Source organism: Oryctolagus cuniculus, chromosome 2 (assembly GCF_051225735.1).
Source record: "Oryctolagus cuniculus isolate XC-2025 breed Fujian yellow rabbit chromosome 2, ASM5122573v1, whole genome shotgun sequence".
Taxonomy (NCBI): domain Eukaryota; kingdom Metazoa; phylum Chordata; class Mammalia; order Lagomorpha; family Leporidae; genus Oryctolagus; species Oryctolagus cuniculus.
In genome coordinates this window covers 57,391,826-57,405,243 of record NC_142868.1, presented here as the reverse complement: position 1 = coordinate 57,405,243, position 13,418 = coordinate 57,391,826, and the positions used below count along the sequence as shown (strand labels likewise).

The following is a 13,418-nucleotide window of genomic DNA, read 5'->3' as shown; positions in this document are numbered from 1 at the left end:
AATATGATGCTGGTTGTGGATATGTCACAGTCCCTTGATTATGTCTGTCTTTTCCATGTATACTCAATTTGCTTGAGGATTTTTATCATGGAAGAATGTTATATTTTATCAAGTGTTTTCTCTGCATCTTTTGAGATAATCATGTGGTTTTAGTTCTTCTGTTTATTTTATGTGATGTTTCACATTTATTGATTTGCATATGTTGAAACATTCGTGCATAACAGGGATAAATCTCACTTCTTCTGAGTGACTTATTTTTCTTATATGCTGTTAGGTTAGATTAGCTGGTGTTTTGTTGAGGGTTTCTGAATCTATATTCATCAGGGATTTCTATAGTTCTGTTTGTTGTATTTTTTTCTGGTTTTTGAATTAATGTGATGCTGGCATCATAGAAGGAGTTTGAGAGTATTCCTTTCCTTTCTTTTTTTAATTTTTTTAAAAGATTTATTTAATTATTTGAAAGTCAGAGTCACCCAGAGAGAGGAGAGGTTGAGAGAGAGAGAGAGAGGCCTTCCATCTGCTGGTTCACTCCCCAATTGGCTGCAACAGACTACGCTGTGTTGGTCTGAAGCCAGGAGCCAGGAGCTTCTCCCAGGTCTCCCATGTGGGTGCAGAGGCACAAGGACTTGGGCCATCTTCTACTGCCTTCCCAGGCCACAGCAGAGAGCTGGATAGGAAGTAGAGCATCCGGGTCTCGAACCAGTGCCCATATGAGATGCCAGCACTTCAGGCCAGCGCATTAACCCACTGTGCCACAGCGCGGGCCCCTCCTTTCCTTTCAATTATTCTGAATAGCTTGAAAAGAATTTGAGTTATTTCTTCTTTTAAATCTGGTAAAATTCAGCAGTGAAGCCATCTGGTCCTGAGCTTTTGGTGTGATTAACTTTAAGTAGCAATAAAATCAAACAAGAGAGTATGATCTATCATAGAATGAATGGATTTGTGATGTAAATTTCAGTTCGTAAAACAAAACAGTATTTTCCTGTGTGCTTGCCCTAAACCAGGGGAAGCATACAAGCTTCCTCTTCCTTCTTGGGGTTACAGCAAATGGAACGAGTAGGAATTTAGGTCCTGATAAGCGAACAATAAAATGATGCAGAAGTTGTGTGATTGTTTTCTACTGGCTATAGATTCGTTTGCACAGCTTGCTGTGAAGGAGAGAGGACATTTCACCTGGTGGTCTAGTCCAGTTTTAAAGGCTAGTACTTAGGCACACAATTTGAAAACAAATGGGAATGGAATAAGAACGGAAGAAGTGAGCTTGGGAGGCAGAAGGGATGGCTGGATGAATGAAGTCTTGCTGCTGTGCAACACCTTAAGGCAGTGAAGACCTTGATACTTTACAATCGAAGAGCAACATAGATAATCACGTTTCATTTACAATGACCAGTTGCTGGAAGTTTCGGCTCTGAGAGGTGCTTACTTTGAAAGCCAACCATTCCCAAATCAGATGAAACATATTAGTTGAAAGAAATCTCCAACTTTTATTCCAATGAACAAAGTTGACCTCTCTAGCAATTCTAACATCGGATTACAGGGATAGAGCAGTGTTTTAAACAAAATATTGATTTCTAGCATCTACTATTACAATTTTCAATATTGTTATTATTTTTTGACAGGCAGAGTTAGACAGTGAGAGAGAGAGAACAGAGAGAAGGGTCTTCCTTCCGTTGGTTCACCCCCCCAAATGGCTGCTACGGTTGGCACGTTGTGCCCATCCAAAGCCAGGAGCCAGGTGCTTCCTCCTGGTCTCTCATGTAGGTGTAGAGCCTAAGCACTTGGGCCATCCTCCACTGCCTTCCCAGGCCACAGCAGAGAACTGGACTGGAAGAGGAGCAATGGGGACAGAATCCGGCGCCCCAACCGGGACTAGAACCCAGGGTACCAGCGCCGCAGGCAGAGGATTAGCCTAGTAAGCCGTGGCGCCAGCCCAATATTATTTTTACCCAGAAGTTACTGAATGAAAAATAGAGTGCTATTTCATTGATTGAACATATTTTATGTTGTAACCAATCCTTCATAGTTCTGTTTACAGGACTGGGATATAATTAGTTTTTTTTTTTTTTGAAAAGTTTTGGTAATTTTAAAATAATTTTACCTCTTTGTTTTTTAATTTTTAATTTTTATTTATTTATTTATTTTTGACAGCAGAGTTAGACAGTGAGAGACAGAAAGAAAGGTCTTCCTTCTGTTGGTTCACCCCCTAAATGGCCACTAGGGCCGGCGCCCTGCACAGATCCGAAGCCAGGAGCCAGGTGCCTCCTCCTGGTCTCCCATGCGGGTGCAGGGCCCAAGCACTTGGGCCATCCTCCACTGCACTCCCTGGCAGCATCAGAGAGCAGGACTGGAAGAGGAGCAACTGAGATAGAATCCCACACCCCAACCGGGACTATAACCTGGGGTGCCGGCGCCACAGGCAGAGGATTAGCCAAGTGAGCCGCGGTGCCTGCCTAATTTTGCTTCTTTCTGAGAGAGTAACTAAACATACGGATACTGAAGAACTTGGGGAGAAACTTGAGGTAACCTTTCTAAGCTTCTAAATAGTTTTTATAAAATGGCTTTCATCCCTGTTGGGTTAGAGACTGAGAATTGAAAGGCACTTCCCCAATGAGCAATTATTTCAGAATCAGTGGCCCCAGATGACCACTCTCCCTGTGGCAGGGTTCATAGAGCAGATGGTTCAGGCAACACAGGGGATATTAGAGAGCTGATGTTAGAAACAATTATTCCACCAGGGAGAATTAGTGTTCTGTTCTTTGTGATGCATGGAACTTAGGTTGTACACTTTTTCAGAATTAAGAAATCTTATAAAATAAAATTAGCAAGGCATGTGTTAGGGAGTTTGAACTTTGTTCTTATTCCTTTGACAAAGGTAAGCTATTTTCTGATCATTTAGAAATTAACCAGGATCTCTGATAAGGACTCTTTAAAACAGGAAAGATTCTGGGTTCACCCTTTTGTTTGCACAATTTCAAAAATGTTCAGGGTTCACAAGTAGTGAATGAGTCTTAAACAGTTATTTTTGAAATTTTAAATATAATTCTTTAATAAGGATATTTCCTACTCATTGTTAATTTACAGGCAAATAAAATCTAAACTGTGAAGACTGTTAAAATTTGAGTTTCTAGGTTTTCAGTACATTATCTAGTCTTATTTTAAATGATAGCCTTAAACAAAGACCTAAATGTGTTAAGAAACATGATACTTCTCGTTTTTTATAGAAGGAGCTCCACAATGGATATCGGATAGCATTTTGACCATGGTGAGAGATAAAAACAAATTTTTCATTTTACGATTTATAAACTAAAACAGAAGGATGCTTAATGTCTTGTTAGTTTAATTTTGGAGCCGAAAGTGTTCCTAGAAGATCTGAAATTGTGTCTATAAAGTTTATTACTAGTATTAATAACATAATAATAAAGAGATTCAATGAAATTTTGCTTTATATATTACAGCTTGAAACTATTTTATTTTGGCCTAAGTGTAAGGAACAATTACATATAGTTCAGGGGTAGAAAAAATGCTATGGCTTAAAAATACTTAAAAAAATTCTGTTGTACATCTTATGAAGTAGTTCAAATGGAAATTCTCTACGAGTAAGTTATCTTTCCTGGCAGGGATGTTGACAACTTGTCCTCATTAGCTTTCTCCTATCTATAAGGCAGAGTCTGATTATAGCCCAGTCACAAATTCCTCTGGGGGTATTTAGGGCACATGCTGTGAAATGGCAAAGGAAACGAAACCATGAGCTGAACTTCATAGTGTTCTGAACTATTTTGTAAGAGAAGATGGCCTCACCTTGGCTTGAGAAAGCATCCCCATTTAGTTTCTACAGATCCTTGACTGGTGAGATTTCCACATTATCGTGAACTCTCTGATAAAAAGCTGATGTGAGCTCTACTCTGTTATCACCTTTAAAGAGACTTAGGGCATCTTCAGAAAATATTGTCTGCTATGTAACTCTAGTTGCAGTTAGACGAAGATGGTGATTTCAGTGGACAGCATTGACTCAGGGGATACACAGAATTATAGCATTCAGTATGATCTCTGAATTTTACCTATCTATAAGAGAAACAGTTTTAACTGGTCTGTATTATTGGAAGAATTTTTGAAGTTTCTTGGTTACTATATTCTACTAACTCATAACTTCGTTTTAAGGTTTATTAAACAGAAGAAAATGTGCTTTCATTGTTAGAAACAGCATTTATGGTAACTTTTTGTAACATAGATAGCATTCAAGAAAATTTCATTAAACATATTCCAGATGTTATCGGATATCAACTACAACATGATTATAGAAAGCAAATTCAAAGGTGAAATATTGTACTCCAACTGTTTAGTAACAATCCAATATTGTATGAAGACAAAGCAGCAACATAAATTTTGAATGAGGAGCAAAAGACAAACATGACAAATTTTGACCTTCAATGGTCTTTTCTTTGGAGGCCTATAGGTCACTGGAGACATGGGCAAAAATCTTAGAGCTGAAATGTGTCTGTTAAGTGGTAATGAATGAGGATTGTAGGGTCTGGAAAGCGCCTAAATATTTCAGTGGCCGGTTATAGTTCAAAGAACCCAGAAGAATGCATATAAGATTCTAACCTTTTCCTTCTGCCTTACTTTTTATCATAGGATTACAGAGTGAATATCTTTCTCCGTCAGAAATGGAATGATCCTCGCCTTGCATATAGTGAATATCCTGATGATTCTTTAGATCTCGACCCCTCCATGTTGGACTCCATTTGGAAACCTGATTTGTTCTTTGCCAATGAAAAGGGTGCCAACTTTCATGAAGTCACTACAGACAACAAATTGCTAAGAATTTTCAAAAATGGAAATGTTCTTTACTCAATTAGGTGAGTCATAGACTTTTTTTGTTTTTTTTTAACTTTTATTTAATAAATATAAATTTCCAAAGTACAGCTTATGGATTACAATGGTTCCCCCCACCATATCTTCCCTCCCACCTGAAACCCTACCTTTTCCCGCTCCCTCTCCCCTTCCATTCACATCAAGATTCATTTTCAATTCTCCTTATATACAGAAGATCAGTTTAGTATATATTAAGTAAAGATTTCAACAGTTTGCACCCACATAGAAACACAAAGTGAAAAATACTGTTTGAGTACTGGTTATAGCATTAAATCACAATGTACAGCACATTAAGGACAGAGATCCTACATGAGTAAGTGCACAGTGACTCCTGTTGTTGACTTAACAAATTGACACTCTTGTTTATGACATCAGTAATCACCCTAGGCTCTTGTCATGAGTTGCTAAGGCTATGGAAGCCTTTTGAGTTCACCAACTCTGATCATATTTAGACAAGCTCATAGTCAAAGTGGAAGTTCTCTCCTCCCTTCAGAGAAAGGTACCTCCTTTTTTGATGGCCTGTTCTTTCCACTGGGATCTCACTCGCAGAGATCTTTCATTTAAGTCATTTTTTTTTTTTTTTGACAGAGTGTCTTGGCTTTCCATGCCTGAAATACTCTCATGGGCTTATAGACTTTATTCCTGCTTTTAGTAAAGTAAGATACCGTGGGTTTTTGTGAGAGTTTCAAAAGTTTTCCATGAGTATTATCATTGTTTCAATTGAGTTTCTATAGTATACTGTTTTTCAAATGTGTCTGATCAACAATAACAGGTCTAAGTCTCAGATCAAGAAGTTCATGAGTAGTTCATGGAAATTCAATTTTTTACAAGTGATCTAAGTGATGCTTAAGAGAACAGGAATCTTAAAGGCAAATTGAAAGCCAACTGTATCATGCGACATGATTAAATTTTAAGGGGTCCTACCTCTTTTAAATATGCACGGCTGAAGAAGTATTTATGTCTGTTTACCTGAGATCCAAATTACATGAATATTTTCCAGGTACACGCATTTTTAATAGGTATCTTTGAACTTCTCTGGTCACCCTTCTATATATTAACTTTGGCTAGCCAATTTTTACCCTTTCAAACATGCTTCCTGATGATAATTGGTTGATAAACTTTAAAGAAAGCTGAAAAGGAAAGATATACTTGAATATGTAACGATATATGACAGTCAAAACATCACAATCCCTGGAAAACATATATATTTTGGTTATTCATTATGCATTTCTCAGAAAACCATGCATTTGAAAAATAACAAAATATAACAAGAGCAATACCAAAAATAAAATATAGTCATAAAATTTCTTGAAAGACTCATTCATCTTTGGCAGTTCATTAAATTTCAAATGAATATGGATTCAGTAAATAGCAATTTACAAAGAGATACTTAGTGATTAGTGTCACTTTTGAAAAATCTTCTGAAATAAAGGTACTGTCTTAAAAGTCTTTATAGTTATTTCTTAAATTATTGTTATAAAAATATATCAGAAACAGAAGTGTCATATTTCTTATTATAGGGAGAATATGTTCTACTTATAGCAACAGGTGATTGTTAAATACTTATATTACCATTAATGTGTTTTCAAAAATATGAAAGCTAAACAGAGGTTTTTTCCTTCATGCTATTTGTTGGACTCTTTAGTTAGTGCAGAGTTAACCTTATGAGTATAAAATTAACTGAAAATAGATGTTTGTAAAAAATTAGAATGAAAATAGGAGAGAGATAAGGAAAAAGGTTGGGAAAATGGGCAGGAGGAAGGGCATGGTGCAATGTATCACTATGTTGTTGAATCTGTATATACAAATACATAAAATTTTTATCTGTAAATAAAAGTTTTTTTAAATGAGGATTTTGGTTTAAAGGCAATCTTTCATGTTTTATTTTTGTCTTACTTTCCCTTTTATTGACTTCCCTTCTCATTGGGAATGAAGATATTTGATTATATATTTACTGAATATGAAGAATATTTCTTTTTTTAAGTTAATTATTTGACAGGCATAGTTAGACAGTGAGAGAGAGAGACAGAGAGAAAGGTCATCCTTCTGTTGGTTCACCCCCCATTGGCTGCTATGGCTGGCGCGCTGCAGCTGGTGCACTGCGCCAATGCGAAGCCAGGAGCCAGGTGCTTCCTCCTGGTCTTCCCATGCAGGTACAGGGCCCAAGCACTTGGGCCATCCTCCACTGTACTCCCAAGCCACAGCAGATAGCTGGACTGGAAGAGAAGCAACCGGGACAGAATCTGAGCCCCAACCAGGACTAGAACCCAGGGTGCTGGCGCCGCAGGCAGAGGATTAGCCTAGTGAGGCACGGCGCCAGCAGAATATTGCTACCTTTGTGAGTAGTAACATACAATAACACAGTTGGATTTAAAATTTAAGCTAGTAACTTAGTTATTTTGATACTTTTTTCTGCAAAGTGGTTTTATACATAGTGTTTTATCTTATAACTGGTTTCACGTCAACTGAATAGATTATGTCTGCTTTTCAAATTTTCCTGTTTTAAATGAAAAAGACTTCCTTTCAAAATATTTATTGCTGTCTGAAATTAACAAGAACATGTTGATGTCACTCTGTGACATCAGGTTTCTTGAAAAATAACTAATAAGTGTTTCACATAACCTTGAGTGACTAATTGCTAGCCACTGGCACAAAAACAGATGGACAGACCAATAGAACAGAATTAAACCTCCAGAAATAAATCCACACATGTACAACCAACTTATCTTTGACAATGGAGCTAAAATCAATCCCTGGAGCAAGGAGATTCTCTTCAACAAATGGTGCTGGGAAAACTGGATCTCCTCATGAAGAAGTATGAAGCAAGACACCTACTTTACACTTTACACAAAAATCCATTCAAAATGGATAAAAGACTTAATTCAATGACCCAATATAATCAAATTACTGGAGAACATTGGGGAAACCCTGCAAGATATTGGCATAGGCAAAGACTTCTTGGAAAAGACCCCAAAGGTACAGGAGATCAAAGCCTAAATTGACAAATAGATTATATCAAATTTGAAAGCTCTGCACTGTAAAAGAAATACTCAGCAAAGTGAAGATGCAACCAACAAAATGGGAGGTATTATTTGCAAGCTACACAACTGACAAAGGATTAATATTCAGATATATAAAGAACTCAAGAAACTCAAAGACAACAAAACCAACAATCCAGTTAAGAAATGTGCAAAGAACTTTAAACAGGCATTTTTCAAAAGAGGAAAACCAAATGGCCAACAGACACATGAAAACATGTGCAGGATCTCTATCACGGAAATGCAAATCAAAACTACAATAAGGTTTTACCTCACTCCTGTTAGAATGGCTTTCATACAAAAATCAACAAGCAACAAATGCTGATGAGGATGTGAGAGGAAAAGGTACCCTAAACCACTGTTGGTGGTAATGTAACTGGTACAGCCACTGTGGAAGACAATATGGAGATACCTCAGCTAGCTGAATACAAATATACCATATGACCCAGCCATCCCATTCTTGGGAATTTACCCAAGGGAAATGGATTCAGCATATGAAAGAGTTATTTGTACCTCCATGTTTTTACAGCTTAAATCACAATAGCTAAGATATGGAATCAACCCAAAAGTCAGTCAACTGAAGACTGGATAAAGAAATTATGGGATATGTATACCATGGAATACTACACAGCAGTAGAAAAACTGAAATCTTGTCATTTGCAACAAATTGGATGCAACTGGAAAACACTATATTTAGTGGAATAAGCCAGTCTCCAAAGAACAAATAATGTATGTTCTCCCTGATCTGTGGTAACTAGTAGAATACCTAAAGACAGTGGCCAATGCTGTGGTTCACTTTGCTAAGCCTGTGGCACCGGCATCCCATATGTGCCCTGGTTCTAGTCCCAGTTGCTCATCTGCCAGTCCAGCTCTCTGCTGTGGCTCCAGAGGCCAGTGGAGGTTGGCCCATGGGAGACTGTGAGACTGGGAGGAAGCACCTGGCTCCTGGCTTCAGATTAATGCAGCTCCAGCCATGGCAGGCATTTGGGGGGGTGAACCAATGGAAGGAAGACTTTTCTCTCTGTCTCTCTCTCTCACTGTCTGTAACTCTACCTGTCAAATAAATAAATAAATAAATAAAGTACCTAAAGATAATCTATAGAAGTGAAATTGACACTTTGAGATGCGATGACTTTGAACAGCCCTTGCCTAAACTGTTGAGGAACAGGTTTTTTTTTTTTTTTGTCACACTATTTGTTGAATTCTTTACTTATGTGTATAAAGTAACTGAAAATAGAACTTAGTAAAAAATAAGAATGAGAATAGGAAAGGGAGGAGGAGGAAGGGTGGGAGTGCGGGGGTATGAGGGTGGGAAGAATCACTATGTTCCTAAATTTGTATTTATGGAATGAATGAAGTGTTTATGCCTTAAATAAAAGGTTTCTGGGAAAAAAGGGAATATTTTGGTTACCATAACTCATTAAGACCTTTGCTTTCATACATGTGAATAACATAATGGTATATTCAGGCAAAAAATTTGAATATTTTAGAAAATTACAAAAAATTGTGAGCATACACAGTAACAATTTGGCTTTTGGAAATATTTAGAAAAGCTGCTTTTTCACATTCTGCCTCCTATGTAGAAATAAAAGCCCTGGACACAATACACAAAACAGGGAGACTTCCAGGGGGACACCTGGAAAGCAGATTGGCTAGGGACTTTGGAATCTTAGGAAAAACAATGAATTCCAGAGATAGTCTTTTTTCTCATAAATCTCATAGTTGGAGATGAAAAAGCCATAAAACTGGAAATTTCAACAAGTACAGACAAATCCCAACAAAGCCTAGTTTCCTAGCCATCCTAAGATTCTCTAAATATGAGCAAAGGAACAGTGTTGCAAGACAGATAGCCTCTAATCAATGGGTCACTCTAGTTGCACACCACAGAAAAATGCTGACCCTTCCTCATGCCCACATTCAAGCCAGCAAAACAAGTAGGAAGTCTCGACTTTTGGTCTTATTTGACTGTAATAAATTACCCACCCCAACTCCTATTCTGAAGCTATGTCAGGGAACACCATATAGAAAGCTAGACTTTCATTCCCCATCAACCAGTAATAAGTCGTCCACCTTGCAATATCAGCAGAGACCACATTGGGAGGGCCAGGACTTAGATGCCCCATGCAGGGACAAGGCATGCACTCTCTCTTACTCAAGCAGTTTCAAAAGTGTCCTAGTGGAGAGTGAAGACTTTCAGTATTACCCATCAGTAATGAGACAACTCCCATGGTAATGTCAGTGGAGACCCTGTGAGAAGCTGGAGCCTCTTTCCTCACAAGTCAATACAAAGGCTGATTAGGAAGCTTTAAATTCTACCTCCTCCGGAACTAGCAAGGTAGCACATCACTCTTATTTGGCAAAGCAGTCTTAGAGAAAGGCAATTAAAACAAAGCTTAAATAAGATTCAGTCTAATAAAGAAGTGTAAAATTGTCTAGGCCACAATGGAAAATCATTAATCATACAACGAACAAAAATACCAGAAATCTCAAAATGAATGAAAAAAGATCTTAAGATCTTATTACAACAGCAAAAACAGAGGTATTAGACATTTAACACAGAGTTTAAAGTAATTATAATAAAATATTTCAATGAACACTTACAAATATGCTTAAAACAAAAAATAGATTCAGAAACGAAATAGAAACTACACAGTAGGATCAAGTGAAAATTTTAGAACAGAAAAAATACAACAACCAACATGAAAAGTCAGTGCACAGACTCAAAATAAAAATGAAGACAAAAGGGGGAAAATCAGTAAACGTTAAGAAAAAAGTATAAGAATATATAAACAGATTGGCGGACACTGTGGACTAGTAGCTAAGCTGCCACCTGTGACCCTGGCATCCCAGATTGGCACAGATTTGTGTCCCAGCAGCACTCTTTCCAATCCAACTCCCTTGCTAATGCACCTGGGAAAGCTGCAGAAGGTGATCTAGGTACATGGGTTGCTGCACTGATAAGGGAGACCTGGATTAAACTCTTGGCTACTGGCTTCAGCCTTGTCCAGTCCTTACCGTTGGGGCCATTTTGGGGATGAACAAGTGGATGAAAGATCTCTCTCTCTCTCTCTCTCTCTCTCTGTCTCTCTGTCTCTCTCTTTTTCTCTCTCTAACTCTTCCTTTCAAAAATGATATAAATCTAAAAATATTACCTAAGCAGATAAATAATAGATTATAGGAGAGGCATGAGAAGGACAGAGCCTCCAAAACCTGTAGGAATGTAACAACAACAAAAAGAGGAAATAATGGCTGAAATGTTGATGGATATTGTAAGTGACATAAACCTACAAATTCCAGTTGTCGAATTCCCAAACAGGATAAACTCAAATATATCCCTACCAAGACACATAATATACAAACTTCTGAAAATGAAATAAAAATGCTGAAAAAAGATAGAGACTATGACACCTTACCTATTGAGGAAACACAGTTCCAATGATAGCAGATTTTCATCAGAAATCATGGAAACCAGAAAGAAATGATGCATATTTTTCAGATGCTAGAAGAAAGAAATTGTCACTGTAGAATCTTACACCCAGTGAAAATATCCTTAAGGAATGAAGGTGAAATCAAGACATTCTTGGATAAAACATAACTAAGAGAATTTATTATAAGTAAGCCTAGCCTGAAAGTATGGCTAAGAAAAATTTTCCAAACTGAAAAGTAATGAGAAAAGAAGGGACATGGGACTATCAAGAAGGAAGGAAGACCATAGTAAGCAAAAATATGCATAAAACTACAGAATTTTTTTCTCATTTTTAATTTTCTGCACTGTATTTGACAGTTGAAGCAAAAATTACTAATACACATGTAGGTGGAAAATGAAAGTAGCAAACTGATAAAGCTTGTTGTAAATGTATCACCATCTGGTAATATTTAGTGTTCTCTAATATACTCTCTGTGGGAGTATTACTTGGTATTAACTGGGGATATTGTTTGTTAAGATATATAAAAATAGAAAATTAATTTATCCTTCCACTTAGCAATTCTTTTCCAGGAATCTAAATTGAGTATGCATTCATGTGTTTTTAAGATACAAAGACACCCACTGCAGCACTGAAATGACAACAAAAGAGTCTATATTTTCAGCAATAAAAACATGGCAAAACACAGTGATGGATTCCATCATGACATATTCTGCATCAGATACGTCTAGATGTATTCATAAGAAAAAGTCTACAAGATGTATTTAAAATAATTTTTTTATGTTATGCTTATTTGAAACATTTATATTTGTAATTATAATTATGTATGCCAAAACAGTTATATGCATCATATTGACATTTTGGCCAATGAGGGATCACATATACAGTGGTGGTCCCATTAGTGTATATTGAAGCTGAAAAGTTCTTATTACCTAGTGATGACCAACTGTCATAATGCGAGGTATTAGTCAAGTGTTTGTGGTGATGCTGGTATAAGCAAAATTACTGTGCTGCCAGTCATATAAAATTATAGCATACACAATTATGCCCACTAGGTGAGTAGTATGCTATGCCATTTAGGTTTGTGTCAACACACTCTATGATAGTCACACAATGATGAAATCACCTAATGATGCATTTCTTAGAATGTGAATGCGCACGTAAATACATACAGGAAGTTGAGAATAACTAATTGTGGAAACAGATAGTGGGATTTGGGCAATAACAAGGAGGAGCTATAAATTCTGCTCTAAGTAAGTTCATATTGTTTGAATTGTTTATAATAAGTTATGCATTACTTCTGAATGAAGTACATATAATTTAAGTGATAGAGGCTTAACCTAAGATCATGGTTCTTGACTCCTTGGGCTATAAATGTATGACGAGTGGAGGGTCTCATGATGGGGTACAAATGAAAAAAGTTTAATTCCCTAATTTGGAAGTTATATTTCTGAAAGTATTTTAAATTATATTATAAAGTATTTTCTCATTTCAAACAGGTTTTAGATGGCATATGTTTAAGAATTTATCACCCAGTAGCGTCGAATAATCATTTTGCAAAGTTAGAATATCTGGATTATTTCCAATGATAGAATTGAAACACCGTGTGTGTGTGTGTGTATGTAATATGTGCATGAAACACACACTACAATATTATGGGCATTTGCTTGACTATTATTTGGGTTAGAAAATGTCAACATAAACCCATACTAGCAAGCTTTTAGTTTTTCCTCATCATTAAGGAAAATAGATTATGAAAGCTGGACTTCTTCCAGGGAGCTTCTTGCTGATGATGTCATCAAAGCTAAAAGCAATGAAATCTGCCCATTCTGAAAATTCGCAAAGTAGGATTTTTAATTAAGAAAACTAATTTCAAGACTAAAGTTGTACTAAATCACTTGCTCTGATGTATTATCTTAAAGAATGCTAAAGGATATTTATTACATTGAGAGATTAAATAATTTAAGTAGGATTAGTGAGACTTTGTTATTATGTCCCTTGGAAAGCCTCAATTGTTTTCTGTCTTGAAGCAGAGGAATAAAATTGAAGATATGTGTTTCATGAATGGTGTAACCTATTATGA

At 36.7% G+C, this 13,418-nt stretch overlaps 1 protein-coding gene across 2 annotated transcripts in view; it reads left to right on the top strand.

Annotated features, from left to right (window-relative positions):
* Positions 1 to 13,418, top strand: part of GLRA3 (glycine receptor alpha 3) — a 175,247-nt gene that overhangs the window by 86,090 nt on the left and 75,739 nt on the right. For both annotated transcript variants that reach the window (XM_051832426.3, XM_051832423.3), the window contains exon 4: positions 4,633 to 4,856. In XM_051832426.3, the coding sequence (XP_051688386.1) occupies positions 4,633 to 4,856 (224 nt within the window). The remainder of the gene's footprint in view (positions 1 to 4,632; positions 4,857 to 13,418) is intronic.